Source organism: Manis javanica, chromosome 5, assembly GCF_040802235.1.
Source record: "Manis javanica isolate MJ-LG chromosome 5, MJ_LKY, whole genome shotgun sequence".
Lineage (NCBI taxonomy): Eukaryota > Metazoa > Chordata > Mammalia > Pholidota > Manidae > Manis > Manis javanica.
The window spans coordinates 29,799,511-29,827,492 of record NC_133160.1 but is presented as its reverse complement, the minus strand read 5'-3'; the positions used below and the strand labels follow the sequence as shown (position 1 = coordinate 29,827,492).

Here is a 27,982-nt window from a genome sequence, read left to right as displayed (position 1 = left end):
CTGGTTTGTCTTCACGACATGCTTTTCCTACTAGCTGACTCACTTCCATCCAGTCAGTAATACCCCCACTGCACAAGGAATTTCTGCCCAGGGTAAGCCCTGTCTTTCCAAACAGCCCTTCCCAGGATTACAGTGTAGAGGAACCCAGAACTATGCTTCCAAAAGTTGCTTAATTGGCAAAGTTAAAGGTAGAGGATTAACCTGCCCAATTAAGTTTTGCAGAACCTTGAAATAAACATTTTCCAACATGTTCACATAGAGGCTAAATGCACATCAGACTTAATGCACAGACGACCTCCAAAGCCATTGTTACAACATTCTGATTAGATTATAACACACAGGAGTTTGCCTTACATTCAACAAGTTCAACAGGACACAAACCCATAGTCAGCTGAGCACACAACAGCTCTCCCCTGAAGTGGCTCTAGTGAGTGAAGCTGAGTTTCAAAAATACAAAGCAGGTTTAACAAAGCTATATTTAAGAGCAGCTTTTCTATGGCAAATCCTCACTGCCATGGATGTGGTCCGCTTTATATGTATATATATATGCTTACTGGTTACTAGTTTACACTGAATTTTTAAGGATTTATTTGATGACTTAGGAAAATATACTTGTCCTTTCTCGCTTTGATTCGGGCCCTACACAATCATAAAATTGAGTCTCTTAAAAAAACAAAAGTCCACAGATCCCATCGTGGAAGGTTCCAGGAACCCCTCCCCAGGTAACAATCAGGGGATCTTCAACAGCTCAAGGAGTGCTCCAACGGCTCCAAAATACCCCTGAAAAAAAGTACACCGAAAATAAGAGCAATTCTCCTTTGACATACTTTGGTTACCATAAATTTGACTACAAGGGTTAAAGCCAACACTGCCCTTAATTTCTGACACCCGATTTCTGAGTACCCACTTTGCTGAACCCAAGGCCACCCTGGGAGCAGAAAAGCTCTGAGGAGCAACCAGGCTGAGGAGAAGGGCCCACGCACAAGACACTCCAGTCCTAACCAAAACCCACAGTGGGGCTACAGGAGCTGAGGGGCCCATGGTGGCTCGGCTCCCTCTGGTAGGAGGCAGGATCCAAGTCGGCTCTTCGGGGAATCGGGGCGGTGAGAAGCAGCAGAGGCCTGGAGCTTTTCCAGACAACCGAGGCAGGACGGAGAGATGGGACACGAAGTGCGACAAAGCAGGAGAAGCTAAGGAGGCAAGTCACAGAGGGAGAGCCTGACTGCACTGGTGGTGGGAGGGAGAGTGAGAAGGGGTGGGATGGGTTCAAGACCCGCCTGAAGGAGATAAGGTCCCTCCCACACACCCAGTGATACTGCCCAAGAACCAGGACACAGGAAAGGAACAAAAGATATGGCAAGCAACGAGGCTTCTAAACAGAGTGTGCAGGACTGAGGTGCCCCAGGCTGCCAAGCAGCCTCACCCAGGAAGTAACTGACATTGGGCTCTGGAGAAGGGCAGCAGGCAGAGCAGCACCAGCAGAGACATGCAGCAGATGAGTGGACAGCAGTGCCCTGGGATGACATTAAGAAAGGGGTGCAGACAGAAAAACATCTGAACAACAGAAGCACATGAGGGGCAGGCAGAGGCATGAAACAGAGCAGCCACAGCTGGACCCACTCCAGAAGTAGTCAAGGTCATGCACAACCAAGAACCAGGACATAACCCAAAAATGAAACACACACACACAAAAAGGGGCTCAGCATTTCAAAAATGAGACAAAACCCACAGTGGAAGATCTTTCCAGCAGGAATCAGAGAATCACCCTACAGTAACACAGAATCCATCAAGGTCTCCAAAGGAAGAGATTAGATAGTAATTTCAGAAAAAAATGATTGAAAAAGGAATGTAGGAGATCCTGAAAGACTTGCTTGTGGATTTAAAACAATGTACAAAATTCTCAGAACTAAGGTCTAATTTATATTCCAAGAAAAGCTTCTCCAAGAAGCTTGTGACCACACAATAGAAGCTAAAACCTGCGCTTTCACTCTCCTCCTTAATTTTAAAAAAAGGCAGCCACATGGATCTGTGCTAGGAAAGGCGGCCAGCAACAGCAGGACTGCTGACCAGGACACAGCACCGCTCAGGGATCCCCAGTCACAGCCTGAGGACAGACTCAAGGGTGTCCATGTACAACACTTAGCTATCTACTTCATTTTATGTGGTTTTCTGTATCTGTGCTTCACTTTATAATAAAAAAGAGATGAAGTTAACCATTATACTGAGCATCACTGAAGGCCCACAACCTACTATCAAGTAAAAGATAATGGTTATTACAAGCTGCCAAGAGCTATAATGCAAACAGTAAAGGATAACATAAAAAGGCCTGAGAAGAATCTATATAAGGCTTTCACAACAATACTTGACTAACTTCAGGGTGAGGGCAGGAGAATATTCAAGTCTCAAAAAGCCTAGAATAAAGTCCCACAGCACTGAGATCAACACTAGACTCAGAGGCCCGAATGCCAATGGAAAACACAGACAAATGGACCAGCAACTGCTAACCAGAGAGGAAAATGAAGTCAGCGGGCAGTAAGAATGACAAATGTAAAAATAAAACTCCATACATTATAACTATTGAAAAGTTAAAAAAGAAAAAAGTTAACCTAAGAAATCAATCTCCATGTCCTACATAGGAAAAGGTTCAACAAGAGGTAGAAATGCAGCAGAAGTGAAGTTATACTTATACATAACATTAAAGAGGGTTTCTTTTCTAATACAAAGCAAAAATAAAACAGGCCAAAGATCACAAAATGCAAGATGTATATGAAGGTGTAAGAAACTCAATAATTTTGTACCAATTACCAATAAAAGAATGTTAAAAGTAAAACTTAAGGGTACAAACTTGTAACATGTAGTAAGCAAGCCATAGAGATCTAAAGCACAGCATGACTAAAGGCAGTAATGTTGTACTGTATTTATGTAATAACTATGGGAATACTGCAATCATTACAATAAAAATGCATCAAACACACCATATACCTTAAACTTACATGTTACATGTCAAATTATTCAATAAACAAATTCTTATATTAAAAAGTTTTTTTAAAAATTACAAATTTTAAGTTTTTTGATATAGGGAATTTGTGCATTTTGGATTTTAACCATGAATTTAAGCAACTTTAAAAGAAAAACTTTAAAGGAAAAGCAATCTCTATAGCACTTCAAATCCTACTTTGATTTCTGTCAATTCATATAAACCCTGTTAAAGTAAATATACACATACAATTCTGTAAAATGTTCATGGTAGCACTGTCTAAAATTCACCACCACCTGAAAAGAGTGCCCCACCACCACGGTGAAGGAAGAGTGAGCCCCTGCTACAGCGCTGGCTCCCTTTTTCCCCCCCCAACTGGAAAAGAGAAAGGCACTATTCAACACAGGACACCAGGTCAAGCAATCCACTCATTCTCTTCCACTCTGTCACCTCCAGCCTGTCTCCATGTCAACTTCTTATGACTGTGCGGTTCTGGTCCTGGAATGTTTCTTACTCATCTACTTGTTTTTAGAACATACATCTTAAGTAAATGGCACCTGAACTGTATCAATACATAAAAACTGACTTCAAAAAGTGAAAAGAGCAGCAGAACCCAGAGTAAGTGCATTTACGAAGTAAGCATAATGGAAAAACATAAAGGATCATTCAGAATAGAATATGGCATCAGAAACATAGGTGAATGTTCATCAAGATTTTTTTCTCTAAAATTGCTGAGGGTCACAAGTTAACCAAAAATCTACCTTGCATTAAATCAGAATAGCTTTTGAACTTTATAAAAGTTAACTTTATCATACAATTACAAAAAGAAGAACTGCAGTCCATTTCACCTCTATGTCAAGTTCCAAAACATGTGAGGACATTCCCTTACGTATACTTCAACAAGTCAATCTGCTTACCTCATGTTCCGAAAAAAGTGCTTTCAACTGCCCCTTGGACCAATAATCCAAAGCATATGCCAAAAGCCGCATGGCGATCGTATTAATTCTCAAGAAATTTCCAACAAATACCACCTGGTTAATGTTCTGAGCATATCAAAAAAAGGCAGTTAGTTTTCATCTCAATTTCTGTTCTCTTGTAAAAGCTATTCCAAACAGAGCACCATGTATACAGTTTTAGCAGCAACTAGACTGCTGATCAAAAAAAGTATTTACATTTAATCCAGTCAGTCCAACGCTATGTAAATTTGATCCCCAGACAACTCTGGATCCCCTTCAAAGCACACCAAAAAATGTCATAGGAGAAAACACTTAGGAAATACATTTGTATTAAATGTGACAAACAATAAATACTATTTAAAGTTTTATACAGATAAGCTTTAAAAAAAGTAAGAACCAATTCAAAAGAAGTGAAACAAATACACAAATTATATAAGAAAAATAATAGGAAAAATCAACTTCCCTAGTAATGAAATAAAAAATAATTTTAAACCTATTAAAAGCTATTAGCAAAACAACCAACTGAAATCCCACCAAAATTAGTCAAGCTGTGCTAAACTGACCCATTAAAATCTGTGGCTAAAATCATCTAAACTGGTACAGCCCTGTGCAAAAAAGCACCTTGGCGGTGCCTATCACATCCATAAGCACGGTCCCATTCTTCATGTGAGACATCTCACTCCCAAGCCCCTGAGCAAGAGTAACTACCACAGAGCTATGGCTGGTGAGCAACCAAATGTCCAGCTCCACGTGAATGACTTACATCACAAAAGAAACACATGCAGCCATGAAATGTGTAATTTAAGTAAAAAATATAAATAGTGTTCACCAACTAAAAATTTAAGACACATAAGCACAGGAAAGGGAACATGCAATGAGAAAACAAGTGTTAACACATATGAATGGAAACTTTTTAATTACTTGATGCTGATACAGTGTATTTGAAAAGGACCCCATCCTTTTGTACCTTCTGAAGTTTCCTTTTTAAACCACATGCCTACATTATCCATTTAAAACAGTAACTGTAAACAGAAGCACAAACGGCACATGCGGCGACTGAGCGACTGGGCCCCCGAGGGAAGGCAACTCTTGGTTCTTTCATAGCCCTGTACAATGCTGCTTGACCTGATGCTACAAGGCAGCATTGTAAAGAAGCTGAAAGCACGAAGACGCTCTCTCCTTGGCGCCCAGCTTCTCCCAGCTCCAGGGACTTCCTCTGGGCCCCTCCCCAGGGACTCTAGAGCTCAACGCCGGGCTCAGCACTGACTACCTTCCGACCTTCCTCTGTTTTCTCCTCAAAAGACGTAATTTTACTTCTAGGTGGTAGCAGTATTTATCTTCACTAAGAAAAAAAATCAAGGAAGATCAATCTACACTTGAAGAGTTTGAACACTGCCAATAAAACAAACTACCCCACATAACATGCAGGCACTATTAAGAGGAGAAGACAGACGTGCACAAGGTGAGGCCCACTGTGGACATTCTGCTCTCCTCAGAGCAGCTGAAGAAATCCATGTCCCCTTACTTCATTAAGGGCACACATTCTTGCTATTGAGCCAATGTTGTTGGTGATGGTGATCAAAGTTGCTCTGGCGAGGTCCTCTTTACTGACAGCCTCTCGCTTCTCCTTGCTCATCATGTTTCCAAAGCTGTGATGGAAAAAAAAAATTACCTTTGCTAAACCAAAAGCAACACAGCCCAGTGGAATTTAAATGTTAATTTACTAAGATAAATGTCACTTTTAGGGCAACTCTGTTCAAATCTTCAAACTTTTTATTATAAAATAACAGAGCATCTGCTCAAAGAGAAATGTAATTTCCAAGAGATTCCTCAAGCATTCTGAATGAAAAAGTGACTTTTCCTGTGGTTCCCACTGAAACCTGGCTTTGATCCCAGATGTTCCCACATTCGGTGAGGATCTCTCATCTGCAACCAGGGACAGTTCCAAGAGGACACCTCTCCCAGCAGTTCATCCTCAACTGCTCAGCTGTTCCACTCAGCTCAGGAGTCACATTTGCTAACCTACTTTGTCAGAGCAAAGTGCAGACAGCTGAGTCCCCAGTAAACTACTTAAAAGTTTCAGGTTTCCCTGGAAGATTAAGTACTTCATAGTACTTGGCCAGCAGAATTGCTACATTAGTAACTGAGACCAGAACACAAATCTAACCAATCAGAAAAGTGATTACATATGAGCAAATACTACAAACATAGAAATGAAATCTACGGCATTTACAAGGTGCCTAAAATTAGTAAACAAGTACATATGAATGCTTTTTCTATATTAAAAACCATGCACCCCGATTCAAAAGAACAACTGTATTTCTAAACAGTTAGAAAATGAAATTAGGAAAACAATTCCACTTACAATAGCATCAAAGAAAATAAAATGCTTAGGGATATATTTAACAACTGTACACTGAAAACTATAAAACACTGGTTAAAGAAAGCAAAAATCTAAATAAATGGGAAGACATTCCATCTTTTTGGATCAGAAGACTTGATACCATTAAAATGGCAATATTCCCTAACATAATCCACAAAAAATTCAACACAATTCCTATCAAAAATCCCAGCTGCCTTTTTTGGAGCCACTGACAAAACTGATCCTCAAACTCACATGGAAATTCAAAGTACTGATTGGTGAAGTACCACAGTGACCCTTGAAAACATTATGCTAAGTGAAAGAAGCCAGCCACAAAAATCACATTATCTGATACCATTTATATGAAGTGTCCAGAATTAGCAATCTCTCGAGATTATCAGGAACTAGGAGTGGGGGAATAGGAAGTGACAGCTAATGGATGCAAGGTTTCTTTCTAAAATGAAGATAATGTTCTGAAATTGGATTATGGTGGTGGTTGCACAATTCTGTAAACATACTAGAAGCCACTAAATTTTATACTTTAAACAGGTGACCTTATGGTATGTGAATTATAGCTCAATAAAGCTGCTGAAAAGGAAAAATATAACCATTATTTAGCTTTTATTCCTACATTTCTTAGAAAACACATGCCCCCTTACCTCGATGCCACAGCCCAGCCTGGCAGTCCAAACCTCTCATAGTCCCCTCCATAAATGTCTCGTACTAGTTTATCCACTTTGGTGCTATCTCCACGAGATGCCATTTCAAGAGCTTCTTCAAAAGTGGTACAGCCAGTAAGAAGACAGCAGAGACCAAAAAAAGTTCCTCCTCCAAGACTGTGATCAAAAGCAGACAACAGAATTCTAAAATTTTTTAAAATAAGAATAGGAAGGTAGTATTTATAAACCTAAAACCATATTCAATCTTGCCCTAACCCAATCATGCCAGATGCCACTGCAAGGAAACAAGTCTATGAAAAGATAAACACAAAGGGCCTGACGTATATCTTGAAAATACATATCCATGTGAGCCAACAGAAATGAGCAAAACATGGGGCCCACCTCCCCATCCCCATCCCTGTCCTGAGTGCAGGCCAGGCATGTGCGGAGAAGAGGCCTCAGGTGCAAAACCCCCTACACCCAGGCCCATACCGGCACCTCCTCCCTTTCCAAGTGCATTAACCCAAGTCATCCTCATCCAAGCTCCCTGGCTACCACCCTCGCCATGCCCCAAGAACTCCTCCAGTAATATGGTTTCACCCAAAAATCATTCTCTAACTCACACCCATTAAAAAACTGTTTATCTCCATCCCTAGGTTCCTTGTTTTCCTTCAAGTGATCTCTAGTCCTCAAACCAAAATATATTCATTCCCACCTACTACCTAATTCCCCTTTCAGGCTACCCTCCCCAGCCACTTTTCTACTGCTCAGGACCTCAGCTTCTAGGCCTCACACCAGCCCCAGCTGTTGAGTGTGTGTGTGCACACACATGTGTAAAATCCGGGCCGCTTTCACAGCTGGGCTTTTGCCTTGCCTTCTCCTTACAGAAGCTACCTAGCAGCTATGATGACTCAGTGGCATGTGTACAACACGCTACCTGAGAGCAGCAACTATGAACTCAATGAGTCTGCTGAGATAGTTTATGATAAACTACGGTAATAAAATCTTGAGCAACAGAGATTAAAGAAAAGTTGTTGATGAAATTACAATTTTCAAAAAGAAACAATATTTGCACAATCCCAGAAAAATGTATCTTCCACACAATTTTAACAGATCCCTGAAGATGTACTTATATGCAATACCTGAAAACTCAATTGTAAGCCATTATGACATCAAGAATAAACCACCACCTTTATATCAACGACCTACCTGGTACCTGTGACCCGCTTGTAATTATCTTTGGAATATACTGCTAAAATGCTAACCCCTGAGCCAATGTTCACCAGAAGCAGAGGGTAGGGGTTTTTCAAATCAAACGGTAACTTCTGACATTTTTCAGCATCAGCAGGGTTTTCAAAGTAATAGCATTGTGACCGTCCATTGAATCCAACTGAGTCGATGTATAAAATCCCTTTTATCAAGCAATCTAGTTCATCAAGTTTGCAAAGCTGAAGATCACCTATCTGTAACGGCACAAAAATGTATTCAGACTTGTTAACAAGCCAAACAAATAAAAGTTCCATTTATAAGGCATCCCCTCTACATTAAACAAACCCTAACAGTGCTCATGGACATGTATTATTTGTACATGCTTTACGTAACAGAACTGTAGACGACGGACTGACAAGACAGATTCCTCCTGCTCCCCCAGACCCAAATACACTCTACCTACAAATCACTGCAGCAGCTGGAGAAATGTGCCAAAAACCCAAGCAAAAAACAAAATGCTCACAGGGACCATGAGCAGGAGCCCGGCTGAAGTCCCAGCCCTATCAGAAGGCAAACCAAGCAATCCACGTGACACAAACCCCTGGGTACACATGGCCAAAGCCACAAGGACACTGACATCTGTCTTCCAGAAGCCCGTGGTCAGTGCTGTGGGAGAGTATCAAAGGAGGGCATACTGTATTATTAATAACCTGAAGCCAAAGGGCTGAAAGTATCCAATTAAAAGGTAACATTTTTCATTATATAAACTAGTTATAGCCTCTGGAGGAGGATTTCAGCAGTAACAAAATTGAAAACCTTATTAGCAATTTAATTCCATTTTAATAATAATGATTATTATTCATATTATGTGACACTATACAGCAATTAAGAATAAAGAAAATCTTCATTCGATTAAGACTGAAGTGGGAAGAACTCCAAAACATGCTGTTAGTCAAAAAGCAACTTAAGAAACATTTTATGAAATATGATCCAATCTGTGTATTTTTAAAACCAAGTCTATATGCATGTGTATGTGTCACAGTCATGCAGAGAAAACTAAAAAATATACATAAACTTTTCAGTGTGACTTTGGAGAGATGGCATAAACAAACATCCACATTTTACACTCTGAATTTTTTACCCATTTGAATGTTTACAAGTATATATACTCAGTATTTCTAACAAATATGAACGTGTCTCAACCTATTTCTGTTTACAACCACGTTCAGTCCTCCCTGCAAGTTCTCCCCCTTTAATTCAAGTCTCATTTGATTACATGTACACTCAAAGTATTCCAATTCACAGCAGAGACGGAAATTAACTGGTAACTTCATCTCACCCCTTAATTAATCCCTAATTAAGAATATTAAGTTACTCCTCTGACTAACCCCAAGCCCCTGAAGTATTCAACACTGCCCTTGTCTCATCTGCTCATCCCTCCCTGCCAAGAGGAATACCAGCTTCCTGACACTTGAATCTCAAGGACCAGCAGTTCCATTTCTAAGACAAATCATTTTATACTGGTGGCCTATGGAATCCAAGTAGTCTGCCATGGTATGTCAAGCCAATATCTCCTTTTATCCTTCCAACAACTCATGTTATCCTGAAGCGTCCTGCTGTGCTATTACTCTTCATGAATCCCAGCCTGATAGTTAAGATGACTAAAACACATAATTTCACTAACTCAAGTTATTCATAATGTAGATATTGCACCAACAAGAAAACTCAACATCATAATGTGAGGAAATCTGATTCACACTAAAAAAGAAACAGGGTAAACTCAATATATTAAAAAAATATTTCACTGTGGTCTATTAAGTATTAGTCACTCCTAATGTACAAGGATTTGACAGGCATTTCATTTTCAGACAATTTTCAAGGACAGTACTACTTACTACCTATAAATGAAAAACCCCAACTGCCTAAGAACCAATTCTTAAGGTCTAAAAGCCACTTTGTACCCTTCTCCTTGGCTTACCACCCAATGCTGAACCTCTGGTTAACAGCCCAACTGGTTCTCAAATATGTTCCAAAGAGCATCTCTACAGAGGCCTGGAAATACAAGGACTTCCTCCTTTTCCTTCAAGAACCCAGAGTCCACTTTGGGGCTTCCACAAAGGAGGGGAGCTGTCCCTCCACCTACTTCCCCTTTACTAAGAGAAAAGAAACCCATGAGCACCAACAACCAAGAGAAATTCAAGCAAAGAATATAAACCTTGTTGAAAATGCATGTTAATTCTACATTATGATTGTGGTCAGTTATGAGAGAATGTCTGGAGATAGAGAACAAAAAAAAGCAGACAAGGTCACAAACCATACAATGATAGCCAGGGGAAAAATATATAGACTAACACGGGCAAAGGCAGACTCTGTAATAACATTCTTATTGGTGGCATTAATGGTCACTGAGACATTTTAAATCTATATTGCACCCTGAAGGTCCGAGTCTTGGCCAATTTACTTGTCAGTTATCCCACCCACCCTACATCCACCCTCAAAGGAACTAGCCCCAAGGCCTGCAGAGTGTTCACTGAATGCAAAATCAGGTGCCTGCTGGCACTCCCCCTAGTGTCCACAACAATTCAGACTCCTGTTGACAAGCACAGCACAGCCCGTGGACAAGGCACCTCTGCTGTCAACCATCTCCCACCAGACCTGAGGCCTGAAAACCACTGCTCTGGACCTGAGTTCCTTGTTTTTTTAATAGTAAACTTGCCAAAAACCACTTAAGAGGGACAAGAGAAATTATGTGACAGACAAGATTGAAAAAAATTTTAGGCCATGAAATGACATTAATTTTTTAAATTATTTTTCAATCTCATTGTTCAAGATTTAATGTTTTCCTCATGGGCAGATCCTTCCTTACTCTGCTTACAGTTTCACTATTTTTTCACACTAGAAGAACTAAACGCTATGCTTTTAGTGGCTCATTCTCATCAACTCATCTGAACCGCGCAAAAATCAAACTATAAAACAATCTCTAGATGGTGGCTAACTCCTACAACTAATTTATATTTAACCTTAATTTGACTCAAGAAAATTCAAGTTCATTATAGATGGAAATGACTCCACCACTTACTACTGGAATTATTTTTAACAATCAGATAACCATAAATTGTATATAAGCTAAAAAATGCATACTGTGAGAAAATCCTGCTCAAATTTGTACGCTCCACCTCCAGTGGCACAAAAGACAGTGTGGAGACTCGAGAAGTTTTTATCTCTGCCCATTTGAATAAAAGCAGGCATGTCATGAGTGGGAAAGCGTATAAAGTGCAGATTGCCTTTGCGTCCACACAGAGTCAGGTCCTTCAGCTCCAGGTGCACATCCCGAATACCCGTGGACCCATAAGCCACATTGGAAGTCAGGTACTTCCGAATGCTTTTCAGACTTTCCACTTCTTCCTCCTCTTCTTCAGTAGTGATGTCTTTGGGCTCAAAATAAACCAGCTTGACCAGGGTTCCACCAATATCCAAGCCAAACCATGGAAAAACTAAATGGGGAAGGAAAATAAAGTCAGAACAGCTTTTTAATGAAAACTAAATTTATACTTACTAGATTAGCAACTTATTTCATATTTATACCCTGAGGTTTCCAAGGACTACATAAGCAAAAAAGTTTTGGGGAGAAGAAAAATATGATGGTCTGATTTGGAAGCACGTCTTTAAAAAAAATTACAAAGATTTTAAGAAGAAAAACAAAATGTCAAGCCAACCCAACCCTCTTACACAGATAAGCCCAAACTACAATATGAGATATTAAAAACACAAAATGACTACCTATGAACCTCAACTCTGGGGAGATGGGGGGGAAACGAAGATAGAGAATTAAATTAGTATCATCCTTCCCCTTGGAAGAAATGTTGAGACTTTTCAGAGCTTTGGTTTAGTAGCAAAGTAGGGGTAGCGGAAACTACCAATTCAATGTAACATACAAGCTCCAGTGGTCAAAATCTGATGTCCTATAAATAAAAGGTTTCAATGGACTTCAATGGAACAAATATTTCAAAGTATCTGTTCCCCCAAAATCCTTTCCAAGAAATGGCTTTAAGAGATTGGATCAAGATGGACTGCACATACATACATGCCTTCCCCTCCCACCTCAAATCCTAGAAATGACTAAAGATTTAGATTTATTAATATGCAGTTGACCCTTGGACAACACAGGGGTTAGAGATGTCAACTCCCCACACAATTGAAAATCCAAGTATAACTTCCGACTCCCCAAAAACTTAACTAATAGCCTATTGTTGACTGGAAACCTTACTAATAATATAAACAAACAGTTTAACACATATTTTGTATGCTATATTATACACTATTCTTACAGTCAAGTAAACTAGAGGAAAGAAAATCTTTTTAAAAATTGTCACAAATCTCCAAAAAATTTTCCAATATTTTACTAAAAAAAAAAAACACGTAGAAGTGAAACCTCACAGTTTAAACCTGTGTTGCTTAATGGTCAACTGTATTATTTCCAAAAATAATTCTGGAAAACAAGAAGTGATACTATCAGCAGGAACTAAGTTGATAGAGGCAGTAATTGTCCAGAGTCTTCAATAGAGGAATGTTACAAAAATTACAAGCAGCTGTGGGGAGCAAAGAAGGGTTCAATCCAAGCTGTTAGATGGAGCAGCTGTAATGGGGAAACAGGAGCAGGCTCCAGCACAGTCATGGTCATCTGGCAGCAAAATGCATTGGGTGCCAAAGGACAGGCCAGCCACTTTGCTCCTCTGAGACCCATTCTCCACTTCCACACCCGAAGAGCAAGGTCTTCATTCAGCAAAGGCACTTGAGCCAAAGAATCAGGATAGCACCCAGGCAGCTGCTATTACCCAGAAGAAATGGGAAGCACCCACACCTGGCCATATACCCCTATCTCTACCTCATACTCCATCCCAAGACCAGTAAACAGACACTGCATCCACTGATAGGCAGACAGCAATCCTCAAACCAGAGGTGACCCGCAAAAGGGCAATCAGCACCACAAAAATGAGAAGCTAGACATCTGAAGGACGAGTTGCAGGAACAAATAGGAGACTTTAAAAGAATCATAAATATCACATACATGAAAAATGAGGAAGCCATCACAAAGAAAACCCAGAAATTTAGAAATGATTGCCAACTGTGGTTGTGGCTGCAAGAATCTAAACATGATAAAATTATACAGACCTAAATACACATACACAAGAGTTCATGTAAATCTGGTGAAATCTAAGTATGAACTGTGAATTGAGGCAACGTTAACTTCCTAGATGAGGGCTGGAGTTTCAAAACCAAAAAGAAAAAAGAAAGATAAAAAGTGGGAGGACAAATTACTACACACAACGTAAATCAGTCTCAAAAACAGGCCAAGTGAAAGCAGCTTTGCACAAAAGGCTACATACTATAAGGTTCCATTTATATGACCCTTAGAAAATACCAACTAATCATTTCTTCATCTGACAGAACACAGATCAATGGTGGGTCGGGGGGAGGCACAGGAAGGAGAAAACGTTCTGTAGTAACCCAATTCTTGATTGCTGGGGGTGAGGAAGGAGCTTCATGGGTATATATATCTATCAAAATGCATGGAATTACACACCTAAAATGGATGCAGTTTATTGTGAATTATACCTCAATAAAGCAAAAAAGGAAACACTAATTTCCAAAATAAAGCTCAACAGATATGTTTAACAGTGAAATAGGCACAGAAAGAAGAACAAATGGAAAACAAAACTAAGAAATTCTCCCCAAATGCTCTCAGATATGAAAGGTTTATACATATACACACCCACACACATGTGTGTGTATATATATATGTATATATATATATAAAATAGAGAACCAGGAAGTCCAACATCTGTCTTACGTGAGTTCTGGAAATTTCTTGGGGAAGATGGGACAAAGAAGATAGGAAATCATCGGGTTCACTAAGTGTTAAGCAAGAATCAATTAGTGGATACTTGAGACACATCTTGAAATTCCGGGAAATCCTCAAAACTTCCAAAGGGAAAAAACTGAACTCCTACAAAGATACACAAATCACATAAAAGTAGAATTAGACTTTTCAACAGTGACACAGATGCTAGAAGACAATGAGTTCAAAGTTATAATGAAGATTTTGAAACTTGTATCCAGCCAAATCATCTTTCAAGGGCAAGTACAAAAGCAATTTCCACACATGAAAGAGCTCAAAATTTACTACTCAAAACCTTCCCTGAAACAATTAGAAGTCCTCCAATAAAATTTTTAAAACGTCCAAGATATGAAACAGTAAGCAAAGGAAGCACTACATGCTGACTTTTAGAAAAATAAGCAATCTGGAACTAAAATACTTACCATGATTTCAACATAGGAAGTCAAAGAGGGAAGAGAAACGAGGGAAGTAAAAGCAAGTAGCAGTTCCGCCTTGCTGGGGAAAGGATGAAACAGATTCTCATTAGTTCTAAACAAAAATAAAGTAGTGATGTTTAAATAGGCTGAAAATTTGCAGATAACTCCACAAGAAGAGAAAATGAATATATGCATGACCTTCAAAAAACTAAGAAATTAAATCAGCTCAAAAACAAAGAAGAAAAAAATATGGTAAATATAAAACAAAAAAATCAGGCATGAATGCAAACATATCAGTAATCACAAATAGGTCAAATTTAACTATATGCTTATATAAAAAGATACCTCTAAGTACAAGTAGACTTAAGATAAATTAATGGTAAAAACACCCACAACAGAGTCCCATCCTAAGGTACTCAAAGTACTCATATCAAAACCTTAAACACTTCACTGAAGCTGACATATTATAGACTGCAGCTAATTCACACTTAGGAGCCATGGTGTATGGTGAATTCAGTCAAACCTTACCCTGCAAGACCAGCACCGCACTTAATAGGGACTCTTATGCTCATAGTATGAGGTACCCCTCCCAACAGTGATTTATCAAGGAAATAAGATACACAACTCTCATCTCCATGTTCACTTGCAATTATATAATCCAACTACAGAATCAGTAGGTAGGTATCACTGGCATCTTTCATTAAACTCAGTTGCAACATTTATATAGTTGAATTTGGGTAAGCAAAGTAAATGCCTGGATGGTGCTGAGACAGGGGCCATAGATGTAGTCAGAGTAGGGTGAGGGGCTCCAGAGGGGGCAGGGCAGGATATTTGCAGTCAAAGCACTCTAACTACATGCAAGGAAACCACCCCTCTGCTAAAACTATGTTAAACATTGAGCTCTAGAATCATTCTTCAGTGAAATCAGTTAATGTTCCCCAGATAAAGAAGAGTAGCACATGTTTTATTATGCTAATCATTTGTAACTATGTGTAAGACTCACTTTAGCATACTAAAAGGCCCAGGCCTATGTGCTGTCTTTTCTCCTTCAGATCTGACGAGGTAATTCTGCAAACTGAGCAACTAACTTAGCATGCACAGCCAGCTGTAGACGGCATGGTAAAAGGCAAGAAGAATTCCATCTTAAAGATAAGATTGCATTTTAACACCCAGGAAGTTCGAGAGGCAAGATTCTTTAGCAAGTAGACAATACCTTAGCCCACCTTGGGGGCTGGGCAGGCAGCCTTTTGATATGCTCCCAGACCAAGGCGCCGGTGTCCCAGAGAGAAATCAAGGCAGGAAATTCCTTACAGTTAAGTTAATTTTTAATATTCAGGGACCACTTAACAAGTCCCCACACCTAAGTTTTTTCATGTTCTCGAAAAATCCTCAACTGCCTATAAAAACCCCCTAGACAATGCACCACTACGGACTCTCTTGTCCCCTCCTGGCGTGAGCCAGGAGCTCTGTCCTTTCACTTTATCTCCAAATAAAAGCCTGTACCTTGCTCTCCTACCTTGACCGTTTGTGAAGCTCATTCTTCGGCTCTGCAAACAAGAACCCCGGCATCAGTGCCCCTGTATCAAGCAACTGAACAGAAAGCAAATCAATACTAGCAGACTAAGCAGACGTCAAACACAAAGCATTAAAAGGGAACAAAAAGAAATATGTGCATAAAATGGTGTCATTGATATGATCCTAACATATGCTTCAAAAATATTATGAGAAATCAGCATATCTACAAATTAATGGGAGAATGACACATCTCAGAAATTTGCACCCATACAAAATAAAGGTATACAGAAGATCTGAATATCACACCTAATAAGGTGGACCTATTAAACAAATACAACTTTGTATCAAAAAAATACTTTCCTTTCAAATATCTATAGATCATTCACAAAAAGAATCTCAAATTTCAAAAAACAAAAACCATACTCTTTGCACAGTACCTCAAAATTGTAAATTAATCCAATGAACACAAAGAAATAAATCTACCCATCTGATACATTCTTAAACCCACTTCTATTAACTGAGGTTGAGGAAAAAAATCAAAACAACACAAATTGTAAATGTCAATGAGAACACTATATATTAAAAACAACAGGATACACCCAAGTTGTAATCAAAGGGAAACTTGTAGCCTTGAATGCTTATTAAACATATTCAAGAGGAAGCCTGAATGGGAATGTCACATACAATCTGAAATGCAAGAAAAAGAAAACAGACCCAAAATAAGCACATTAACAATAAAAGATATAAATAAAATTAGAAAAACATCATCATGAACAAAGCTACAGTAGAGCTGATCAATAAAAAATCCAGCTTTGAAAAAGCCATTAAAACTCAAATTTCTGTTAAGTATATCCAAGAGAGAAGATACAGCTTTTCTTTAAAAATAAAAAAAGATATAAGAATACATAACCAGAGATTATACAAATAAGCCAACATATAACATTTTAACAGTAAGTTTAAAATGTACACTAAACAAAATTATCAAGAAAAACCAGTGCAACAAGTAGCTGAAGATGAGGTAGAAAACAGAAATCAAAAGCACTGAGAAATTTTAAAAACAGGTCAAAGACCTACCACCAAATTAAAAGAACTAAGCACCAGGTCCTAATGGTCTCCAGGCAAACCTTTAAGAGCTTCTAGGGCACAGAAAAATCTAGAAAAGATTCCCAAGTCACTCTAACCTTATATCAAAACGGAAAAGTATTATTACAACAATTGCAAAAACACTACACTTTTAAACACAATCCAGTTGTGCAGCAAAAGTAGTACACGATGGCCTACAGACATTGTTTTCAGGAATGCAACGATGGTTTTCACATTAGAAATTCTAATTAATAAGGCTTGCTTACATTAGCACATTGAAAAACAATGATTATCTCAATAATTTCAAAAAGTAAAAATCAAGAGAATCAATTAAAGCCGAAAGACCTAATAAAAATTTTTGAAGTATTTGGTTGTAAAAAAAATACAAATACTAATAGCTTTTCCTATATAATGAGCAAAATCCAACAAGAAAATGACATGAAAAAATGTCATGAACAAGGCCATAAAATATTTAGAAATAAATCCAATACTAAATATATCATCACTGTAAAAATGGCATACTGAAAGAGCAGTGGGAAGATAATTCTTGTTCCAAGAATGAAAATGAAGTATTATTAAAATGTCGATTCTACCCAAATCAATCATCTAACATCAATGCAATTCTAAAGATAACACTGGCTGACTCCCCAGTAGTCATTCCATCTCAATCCCAGTGGGGGGAGGGGGTCCTGATTTTTTTACATCCACAATAATTCCATTACCAGTGACAGACTTCCCAACCTAGCATAAATCATGAAAAGTCTGTCCCTGGCACCTAGAAGAAGTTTCTTTACCCTTAAGCAAGCAACAGTGCTGCAGATGATTAAAGCAAAGAGATTCAGTTTTGATCTTCCTACTAGCAACACCATTCTTTAAGCATCAACTTTAGAATGATGCCAAGCTTGTGGACCACAAAGAAGAGAAAGAGCAATCTACCAACAAACAGCACATCAACAGGATTGCTATCTTAAGGTTTGGACATTATCTTAAGACCAAGGGACAATTTTTTAATACTCAAAGCAAATTAAGCTTTACAGCGATTTCCTTAGATTAAAAAAATGAAACAGTATTATATGGCCATTATGTTTTAAATGATCATCTATACACGGGTGCATGAGCTTATTTCACATTTACAATGACCATACAAGGTAAGTACCAAATCATCCCACTGTACAGATTAAGAAACTGAAATGCAAAAAAACCCAACGTCATAGTCAAGAGAAGACAGAGGTAGAACTCAAACCCAAATTTCCAAAATTCTTCAACAAGTATCTATATAAACCTAAGAGTGCAGAACACATAGAGTTAGTAGAAAAATAAAATTAACAAAATCCGCATACTTTAAATAAGGAGGATCAACAATATATAAGGAAAAATAAAGAGCCTTAAGAAAAGAGGGCAGTTCATACCAAAAGCTATCCTGTTAAAAGTCTCAATGGTTTCTGGATTTTTCTCTAAACTACTGACCAAATTATTTACATACCAAAACTGAGAGGCACTGAGAAGCAAGGGAGGCCCATTAGACACATGCTGTCTAATAATGGCTGAAAGAAGTGTCTCAACCATCCAATTCTGGTATTTCTAAACATTCCACCTGTCCAAAAGGGCTTAGCTTCCTATCACTGAGAGACTACCCCATATTCTGTAATATAATACATAGTGGGATAAATCTTCTAATCCTTATTTAAAACACTGTGTTTCTGGTGGAAAAGTCATGGAAAAAGGAACTTTTACTACATCACGTTACTCAAATCTCACTGAAAGGACATCTATTAGGGAGCCCTTCCACTAATTTTCACAGATAATTTAGTCTGTTTGCACCCCTTACCATTACGTCCTGATATCAAGACCTCTAAGGTATTCATACTTAGGACACATCTAAGAAAGAATTTAAATTCTCCCTCACAGATTATTTATGCAAAACCATCTTTAGCACAATGTCTACCCAAATAAGTTTCAAAAACCAAAATACTTTTCAAGCAGAATATATGGTTCATAAAAGTGTGCTCAATGTCCCAATATTGTGACCTACATCTTTATCAGACCACATGTGTTTAAGATATCGCAAACCCAAATCCCTAGGCTAGTCTAAGCAGCAATCCTTAGCCTCCATTAAAAGGTATTCCTTACTAATAATTATTCCTCTTCCCAAAAGTTTTACCTCAAGGATTAGATACTTATAAAATACTGCATATCATAAACCCAGCAGACTCAATAATAAATTCTACATTCAATGGAAATATAAATACACAAAACTTAACAGACTACTAAAAAACTGCAAGATGCTTCCACTTTTAGAAAGCAAACTTTAAGCCATTATTTAGAAAAGTGGGTTTTCACATCTTAGTGTCACTGACATAAACAGAGAAAGAACAGTCCCATTAGACAGATACCCCAAGTAATGAACCTGGAAAATGCTGACTAGGTTATAACTTTAAGCCCAAGGAACATCATTGCTCTTTTAAATGACCAGTTGAAACAGCTATTCTTGTCACTGCCTGAAAAGGTCCTCTCCAATAGCCTACAGTCTACTGCTCCTTCCCTTTCAACATGTTTAAGCAAAATATTTTAACAGCGTATCTCTATTCTTATGATAGAGGAGAGGCATGCCAACACTGGACAATCAGACAATTAGATGGAAACACCACTGCATTACTAATTCACAATATGCTCTTGGACAAAGGAACAATTTCACTGAGCCTGTTTCCTCATCTGGAAACTGAGGATAAAAAAATACCTACCTCACAGGATAATTGTGAGACTTAAATAATATGTTTATAAAATATAAAATATCTGGCATAGTGTCTAACACTAACAATTAAGCACTGTTACCATCATTAGCATCTTTGCTTCCACCATTTTAAATCAATCTTTATTTGGCACTTCTCACAGTCCGGTGAGACATACTCTAACTAATTTAAAACTTTTGAAGAACTTCTTAGACACACACATGCCTAGCCTCATCGTTAACGGCTGTAAATCTGGGATGAGGGTAGGTTTGGCAATCACACTGCTCCAAGGAACATGTGTTTGTAGAACATGACTATAACCAGGGCCCACAAGCATTTCTAAGATAAACTGAATAGCCCCTTCTATTCATGTTTCAAATGACAACTAGTTTCCCACCTTTATAGACAAGTAGTGTAAAGACGTCAGAACAAGGTTTTCTAAACTCCTAAGAAAGGTGATACCCACCCCATACCTGACTCACCCAACAATAAATACAGAGATTTGGTCTTTACTGAATTCTCTCAAAATTAAAACCAAAGTATATTCATGGACAGTTCAGCAGTCAACAAACAGGCTGCCTCTACATTTAAGAGGTGTACCCTTGGACAGCAGAGGAAGAGCAAATGGGAGAAAGAATACGTTTATTTTTTTAGCAGGTCTCATTACCTGAGAGACAGCTCTTCATGATTTATCAGTAAGCAGTGAAGGGACCACGCCAAACACCAGACACCAAAACAGCAACAACAACAAAAAAATTTTACAACACGAGTATCTGTCATAGTTCCTTAAAAGACACTTCAAAATCACCTCATATACCATCCCAAGCAACCCTCACACCTCATACAGTCCTAAACAAGTTGTTTTGCCGACTGGCCACTGAATAAGAGCTTGTTAAAATCCACCTTCTCACTGGCCTCCCCCGATTTTGACTCAAAAGAGAGAACTGGATGCAGGCAATCTCCATTTTTAACTCCCAAGGTCGTTTTCACACTCAAAATTTGGAAGTACTTTCACATCACCTAGAAATTTTCACCTCAAGTAAAAACCTTGAACACAAAAGACTGTGATTATGCTTGGTCTTAAAAAAAAGAGCTAATAGGACATAACCAATTTAATAAAGCAGTGGTTAAAGCTGGAATTCCTTAACTTACATTTCTGTTCCACCAATCACTAGCCATTTGAAACTGGGCAAACATGCCCCAGTTTTCTTATCTGTAAAATGGAACATTGCCACCTACCTCACAGTTGTGAGAGCTAATAAGTTATTTATTAAAAGATCTCAGAAAAGTGCCTGAAAAAAGACAATTAAAATTTTTTTTTAATTTTTAGATTTTTAAAAAAAGATTTTCATTTTAATTTTTAATTTTTAAGAGTACCTGACCCATGTAAACACCCCAAAAGGCAATACACATTTAGAATCTTCGTGGCCAACAGCCACAAGCAGCTCACTGACTATATACCTGTGATTCTTATTTGCTGATGGAATCTACAATCTCTAATGATGCAGTACAAAACCACGAAGCAATGTTTTCCAACGCTTAAACATCAGGTGCTCCTCAAATAAAACACAAGCCAGGTAAGTGGCTCTAGGCTTGGTAATAGATTGAGAGCTGGTATTTCCCAAATCTATCAAGACAAAAGAATTAAAAACTCCCAAACTTTTCAAAGCAAAATAAGCCTACATTTAACATTTAATCATCCAAATCAGAGAGGGTAAATCAAGTGGGTGGATGGACTAAGGTCTAAGGCTATGCAATAAAGACCTCACATTCATCCTGCCTTTCTCTCACTCTCATAATTTGCACTTAAAGCAAGTACTTCCTGAAACAGGAATTTGGCAACAAGAAAAAAAAGTCTCAGCACATGTAAAATGCCACTGTACTGTAAAGCTCACATTACAGTCTCAAGGCAGCAGATCTTTCAACAGCAGCAATGGCTGCTATACAGAAGACTTGAACTGAAGACCTGGAAAGGGGAGAAAATGCTTAGACTAGACCACAACGCAGAAAAAGAAACCTGATAAAATGGAGAAACTGATTCTCTGGAAAGTGTTCAACTTCCTAAGGCAAGAGTCCCTCAGAAGAAAAGGCCTAATGCCCACAATCCTGAATCGTATCAGCAAATAGATGTATGGGTGAGAGGTGACCCGAATTCTCACGGGAGGAAAAACAGTTAAGTGCACAGACCACAGAACCCAGTTTTAGGTCTGTAGCAACGCCAAGGTGCAGTTAACCATTTTCCAGGTAAGCCCGAAATCTCCAGACAAAGAAGGTTTAACGTCGTCGAGAACAGCTCTTTGGAAACTCAAGGTCAAAGGACAAGGGGGAGTCAAAGGGTTTGGGGGCGGAGAGGAAGTGGAAATTGGTCCACAGAACAGAATGATGTGACTCTCGGGCAAAGAATGCTTAAGCTAAGAGGGAGGAAAGGTCCTAGGGAAAGGCCCTCCACTCGGACAACCGGAAAGCGCGGACAACTGCAGGCCAGGACCAGGTAAAGGCCGAAACCCGAAGCCCCTGCGTTTGAACACGAGGCCTCTGGCCGAGTGTCAGCCATGCACAAACCTGAGACCACCGTGCGGGGGCACTGTCCCCGCGCGAGCGCGCGGGAAAAACGGCTGCCAAGCCGGAAGGGGGCAGGGCGAGCCGCTAGGGCGCCCCGCCGGGCACTTACGCGGCCGCTTCTTCCGGAGGCTTTCGACGCGCTGGCGGGAGACCGAGGTAGAGCCGCTGTAAGAGCCGGGGTGGTCCCGCCTCACTTCCTCCGCGGAAGCTGCGGCCGCGGCCCCAGCCCCGGCCCCGACGGCGGTCTCCGACGCGCTGCTCGCCCGGCGCCGCAGCGGCTCCCGCCGCCGCCCATCCGGCCCCCCGGGCGCTGGCTCCCGAGCCGATGAGGCGGAGGTGGCGGCGGCGCTGCCGTGGCGCTCCATGGGCGCGCCGAGCCGACCCACTCCCATCCGCAGCAGCCGCCGCTGTCCCGCTAGCCAGCTTCCCAGCACCGAACCCTTCTGCCGCCTCCTCCCCGGCAGTCCAGCCAGAGCAGAGGCTCATCCTCTCCCGACCGCCTCTTCCGTTGCGCCAACGCACAGGAAACCAATCTAAGCAAGCTGGGGGCGGCCCGGAAGCCGTATGTCCAATCGGCTCCCTGACTCGAGGCGGATCGCCCGCGCCCCCGTCCAATGAGAGGCTCCCACCACAGGACAGGGCGGGGAGCAACGGGGGAGGGGGCCCGGGCTCGGCGGAGGAGGAGAAGGTGGTGCTGGCGAGGACCGAGTGATGGCGGCGCCGCCCAATGGACGCGTGGGGGTTGGGGGGCCGGCACCCCCTCCTCCCACCGCTCCCGTCCACACGGGCGAACAGGCCCGCGCCCGGGGCCGCAGAACTCTCCCAGGACGCAGCCGCGCGCCCCCGGGTCCCGCGCCGCTGCTGCGTCCAGTCCTCTCCCGGCTCTCTCCTTTCTCCAGCCCGGCAGGGCCCCCGCAGGGTCTGGCACCGAGTGGTTGGCGGACGGAAGAGCTGCTGGCCTTATCCTGTGTCTTTGGTCCGGGTTCCGCCGCTCCCGCCGAGGCCGCCAGCTTCGCGCTATGTTTTACCAACCCCCTTCCCCCAGCACTGACACTGGCGTGTCTGGGCTAAGCCCACACCATTCCGCCTGCGTTGGAAAAATGTTCCCGGTACCAGAAGGAAAGAAAGGACTGGAGTTGGTCTCCATGGCAACTGAAAGAAAGAGGTGGGTTATAAATCCCTCGCCACCCTCCTGTGGTGAAGGAGGGTGTGGGGGAGCCGGGATGTAGGGTTGGCTTTTTGAAGGAGAGTCTGGACCTGCTTTCTGTGTCGTTTATTGGGGGAGTTGGGAAAATTTGGTGGCCACCTTGGAGCCTGGGTTGTTGAAGGGTTTTGTTTTTGTTTTTATCATCTCATTCACTTCTTTTTTGGAGGTGAGAACATGATCACCTCCAGCCCTTAGATAGTGACCTCTCACGCCCACCAAAAGGCCCCTTCCAAACATCCCTGGAATTATTTCCCAGGCTTATAATGATCCAGCCCCGCTCAGTATCCCCAAGGCACTCCCTTACTCCCGTCAAGTTTAATGGGGCTGTGGGTTTATCTTGCTAATTTTTTCATAAGTGCCTCCCCAGGGAGACTAATGTCCCTTTGGGGTGATAGCCCTGCCTTTCTTCACCTTTCCTATAATGACTGCTAGTAGTGGGCCGAACAAGAAAAATGAGCTGCTCTCTAGCTTGTTGAATAAAATTAACATGCACTAGCTCCTTTACTGTAGGAATTATTCTGGAAATTCTATCTCCTAACTCGGGAAATTCCAACCCCTGTAGGAGGCCACCCCAGATGGATCCTGCGAGAAACAACAATACCTGTAGCTGCTCTAGAAATTTCAGTGCCCAGCATTGCCTATCTTTCTGCCTCTCCCACACCCACCTACCCAAAATATGGCCCTCCTTGACCTGAGGGAGCTTCCATCCAAGGCTGTGAGCTCTGATAGGTCATCCTGAAGAATCTAGAATTAGCATCTGAGGCTGCCAAGATGAACCCCAACTTCAAAACACCACCTGAAATATGTGTAGCATTTTTTTTCACAGTGTACAGAGTGCCTTTACATGTCAACCCTCCCAGCAACATTTGGATAATGAAGCAACATATCCAGAGACACATAGCTTTAAAAATGGCAGAGCCTGTATTCCTGAGTTCAGTTACGCTCTGCCTTATGAGAATCAAAAGGCATAGATTCAGTGAAATTCCAATAAATTACCAGAAGGTTTTTTTTCTCCTCTTAAATGTATGCATGTCTTCACTCTCTAGTGTGAACCTTCTGATAGTTTGTGACTATTATCAACGTTTATCCAAAATAACAGGGAAAGCATATACTAATGGCAATTAGTCAAGGTATTTATGATCCTAAACCAAAAGTGAAAGTAAATGGAATAAAAGAAAACAGGAAAGAATACATATTGTATGATTATATGGGATGCAGCATTAATAAATGATGTTAGAAGTCAGGATGATGATTACTTTTGGTGAAGGGGAAGAGAATAGTGATGAGGGCAACAGACGGGCTTCTAGAAGGCTGGTAATGTTGGTCTCTTTGGATGGTGGTTACATGGATGTGTTCACCCTGTAACATTTCATCAAGATGTTCACCTGATTTGTGCACTTTTCTCTGTTACAATTAAATAAAGCATTTCTTTAAAAAAAAATTAGAAGATTTGCCCTGGAGCAAAGTAAACCCATGATTAAACTTAGATTTTTTTCAAAAATTGAACTGAAAGTAGCAATTAAAGGATTCCTTTTGTGGTTATTAAAATAGTTTGTAGGGAGAGCATTATTAAGTTCTTTATCATTTCTCTCAGTTATTTACCCTTGGGGAGAAGCCAATTTTCTGGTACATACCAGAATAAGGAGCACAGGGGTCATAAAGCATAATGCTTCAGAGGAACTAACCAGTTCTTAATGTAATGACTTGCAAATCTAGAGTCATTTCAGTGACAAAACATCATATAGAAGATACAGTTACCATATTAGTTGACTGTTGGTTGGGAAAAAAATAACTCCAAAACTTAGTGGCTTTAAACAATAAATATTATGTATTATCTTAGTTTCTGTGGATCAAGAATTTGGAAATGACTTAGCTGGGTGGTTCTTTAACCAAGTTGTAGTCATGTGAGGACATACTGGGCTGGAGGATCCACTTCCAAAATGACTTGTTCACATGGCTAGCAATTTGGTACTGGCTGTTGACAGAAGGCCTCAGTTGCCCCAACATGGCATAGGGTTGCGTGAGTGTCCTCACAACATGACAGCTCCCTTCTCCCAGAGCTACTGACCCAATAGAAAACATGCAGAAGTCGAGATGTCTTTGAAGATCTAACCTGAGAAGTCACACCATCATTTCTGCAATTTCCTATTATTAAACAGATCAGCCCAATTCAGCATGAGTTGGCACTACACAAAGATGGGAATACTAAGAGGGAGCAAATCATTGGAGGCCATCTTGGAGCCCACAGTCTGCCCTCTAGCCCCCAGTGGATGTGAGGAGATTCACATCCTCATATCCCACTACTTTCTAAGAGTGGGAACAGACCCTCTCTGAGTTTCCATTGAGTTTTCTTGGAACTAAAGTAGAACATCACTGGGGAGTAAAAAAGTATGATCACAGGAGTACTAAGCCGCTGAGGTTTAAAGACCAAGTTCTTCTCCTTTCCCTGGGCTCTTGAGGCCAGGAAAATGAAGAATCTTGATCAGGCCCCTTTCAAGCACAAGGCCTTTCTTCCAAAGTGTAATGGTGTGGGGAATTTGGGAAAACCTTGCCTCTCTCTCTCCCAAAGGACAAAGATACAAAGAACATGAAGTTCTTAAGCCCTAGACATTCTTTCAAGGCTTGGCCCAGACCCAGAGTCCACTACTGGAGAGAGAGAAATGTGTGTTATATGTACATGCATGTAACACAGAGTCTAGCCTGTGGCATTCTGATGGCCTCACCAGTGCTCACAAAAAATAAGAAAGTATTGCCTACTTTTCATGAGTAAGACTCACCTTGTCTCAGAAGAATAAAGAAAATTCAAGATGCAATACAAGTCCAGAATTCAGTTTCCTAAATATGGAAGATCCTGTACCTTCCCAACTATTGAAAAAGTTGAAAATTTCTCATAGTTTTCAAGCTCAAGGCCTATCTTGCATTAAGTATCACTGGTTTGGAGACTATTACTGGATAACCACTAATAGTTCTGCACTTAAGTAGTTGTGAGAAAAGCAATTTATGCTCAAATAAGAAAGGTAAATATGAGGTCAAGTGCAACTTAAGGCTTTTAATATGCTGAAGGGTATGATGAATCTCTAAGAGGAGGCTAGGGTATGTGGCTGTCTTTCAAATGTAATTGACCACGGGACCCTTTTCTTCATAGAATTTGTTCCTCAGGCACACTGAAAAATTCACCTGTGGGTATAAAAATCACTTTCATTTCTGTTATATTAAAGGCAATGAAAATGTAATTCTTTCCATTTTGAAAACTCAATGGATATTATTATTTTCACTCCCAAATAAACCTACAATAGTCCGTCCCTTATCCTCAGTTTCACTGTCCATGATTTCGCTTTCCACCTTTTCAGTTACCTGTGCTTAACCACCATCCAGAGCAGATGATCCTCCTGACGGAGTGTCAGGTCATTAATAGCCTAACACTGCGTCGCAATGCCTGCATCATTCACATCACTTCCATCTTACCATATAGGCGTTTTATAGTCTCATCACAGGAAGAAGGGTGAGTACAGTACAATAAGATAGTTTGAGACAGACCATGTAACTTTTATTATACTATATTGTTACAATAGTTTTATTTTATTGTTAATCTCTTATTGTGCCTAATTTATAAATTAAATTTTATCATAGGTATGTGTGTATAGGAAAAAAAACATGTAGGGTTGGGTACTATCTGTGGTTTCAGACTTCCACTGGGGGGGTCTTAGAACTAGTTCCCTGAGGATAAAATGGGACTACTGTATCTGTAAAAGCATCTGTTTTGACCCCAATACTGTTCAATAAAAATACAATTAAAACCACATGTGTAATTTCGAATTTCTAGTAGCCACATTTTTAAAAATAAAAGGAAATAGTATTTTAATAGTATATTGAGGAGTGTTAATAAGTAATACTTTTAATAATGTATAATTGTAAAATTGAAATAATTGTATATTAAAATTTTTTAATAGCATGTTTTATTTAACCCAATATATTTAAAATATCATTTCAACATGTGGCACTAGTCACATTAAAAGTAGTCAGTAGCCACAAGTGTCTAGTGGTTATCACACTAGACAAAGAAGCTGTAATCAGTAAATTATTTCAGTTGCCCCCTAAATGTTCTGTCTCTACAGTTCTCTGCTCTCCACTCCCACCTCTCCCAGGTTAGTGTTCTTTTTATCATCTCCCCCCTATTTAAAAGGTTTTGGTGGCTTCTTTGACTACAGAACAAAGTCCAGACAACTTAACATCCTAGTTACCTCATGAATGCGACAGCAGGTAGCATCTTTCCACCTTTCCTCATTACTACCCATATGTTTACATAACCTGTTCTAACAAAATAAATCACATTGTTTTCCAGATAGTCTTTACTCTTACCTAATTGTAAGCCTTGGCTCATCCTTCCCACCATGTTTCTGCTTGTCAA

General features: G+C 40.2%; 1 protein-coding gene and 1 long non-coding RNA gene across 8 annotated transcripts; one reads left to right on the top strand and one right to left on the bottom strand.

Annotated features, from left to right (window-relative positions):
- Positions 1–285: 285 nt before the first annotated feature.
- On the bottom strand, positions 286–27,982 carry PANK2 (pantothenate kinase 2). 7 transcript variants are annotated; one of them, XM_037017405.2, is made up of 8 exons: positions 22,477–22,881; positions 11,448–11,657; positions 8,687–8,829; positions 8,164–8,417; positions 6,955–7,131; positions 5,459–5,582; positions 3,895–4,020; positions 286–780 (listed from the first exon to the last, which is right to left on the bottom strand). In XM_037017405.2, the coding sequence occupies exons 1-8, from the start codon at positions 22,757–22,759 to the stop codon at positions 730–732; spliced, it is 1,368 nt and encodes a 455-aa protein (XP_036873300.1). In that variant the 5' UTR covers positions 22,760–22,881; the 3' UTR covers positions 286–729. The 7 variants fall into 7 exon arrangements, with proteins under 7 accessions (XP_036873300.1, XP_073092985.1, XP_036873301.1 ...); XM_073236884.1 differs by lacking the exons at positions 8,687–8,829; positions 22,477–22,881 and adding an exon at positions 27,934–27,982 and having other exon boundaries at positions 11,305–11,657; XM_037017406.2 differs by lacking the exons at positions 3,895–4,020; positions 8,687–8,829 and adding an exon at positions 1,013–1,190 and having other exon boundaries at positions 11,305–11,657; positions 22,477–22,887.
- On the top strand, positions 23,086–27,374 carry LOC140849526 (uncharacterized). The gene is made up of 2 exons (XR_012131515.1): positions 23,086–23,532; positions 24,137–27,374. It is a non-coding gene; the product is annotated as an uncharacterized lncRNA (long non-coding RNA).

Bases quoted from the DNA above. Each gene is read 5' to 3' on its own strand.
- PANK2 (XM_037017404.2), bottom strand. From the start codon at position 22,759: ATGGGAGTGGGTCGGCTCGGCGCGCCCATGGAGCGCCACGGCAGCGCC. The intron at 7,132-8,163 runs GTAGGTCGTTGA...TTTTGATCACAG, and splicing joins AAGCGGGTCACAGGTACCAG to TCTTGGAGGAGGAACTTTTT. The intron at 781-3,894 runs GTAAGCAGATTG...ACTTTTTTTCAG, and splicing joins CACTTTTTTCGGAACATGAG to GGGTATTTTGGAGCCGTTGG.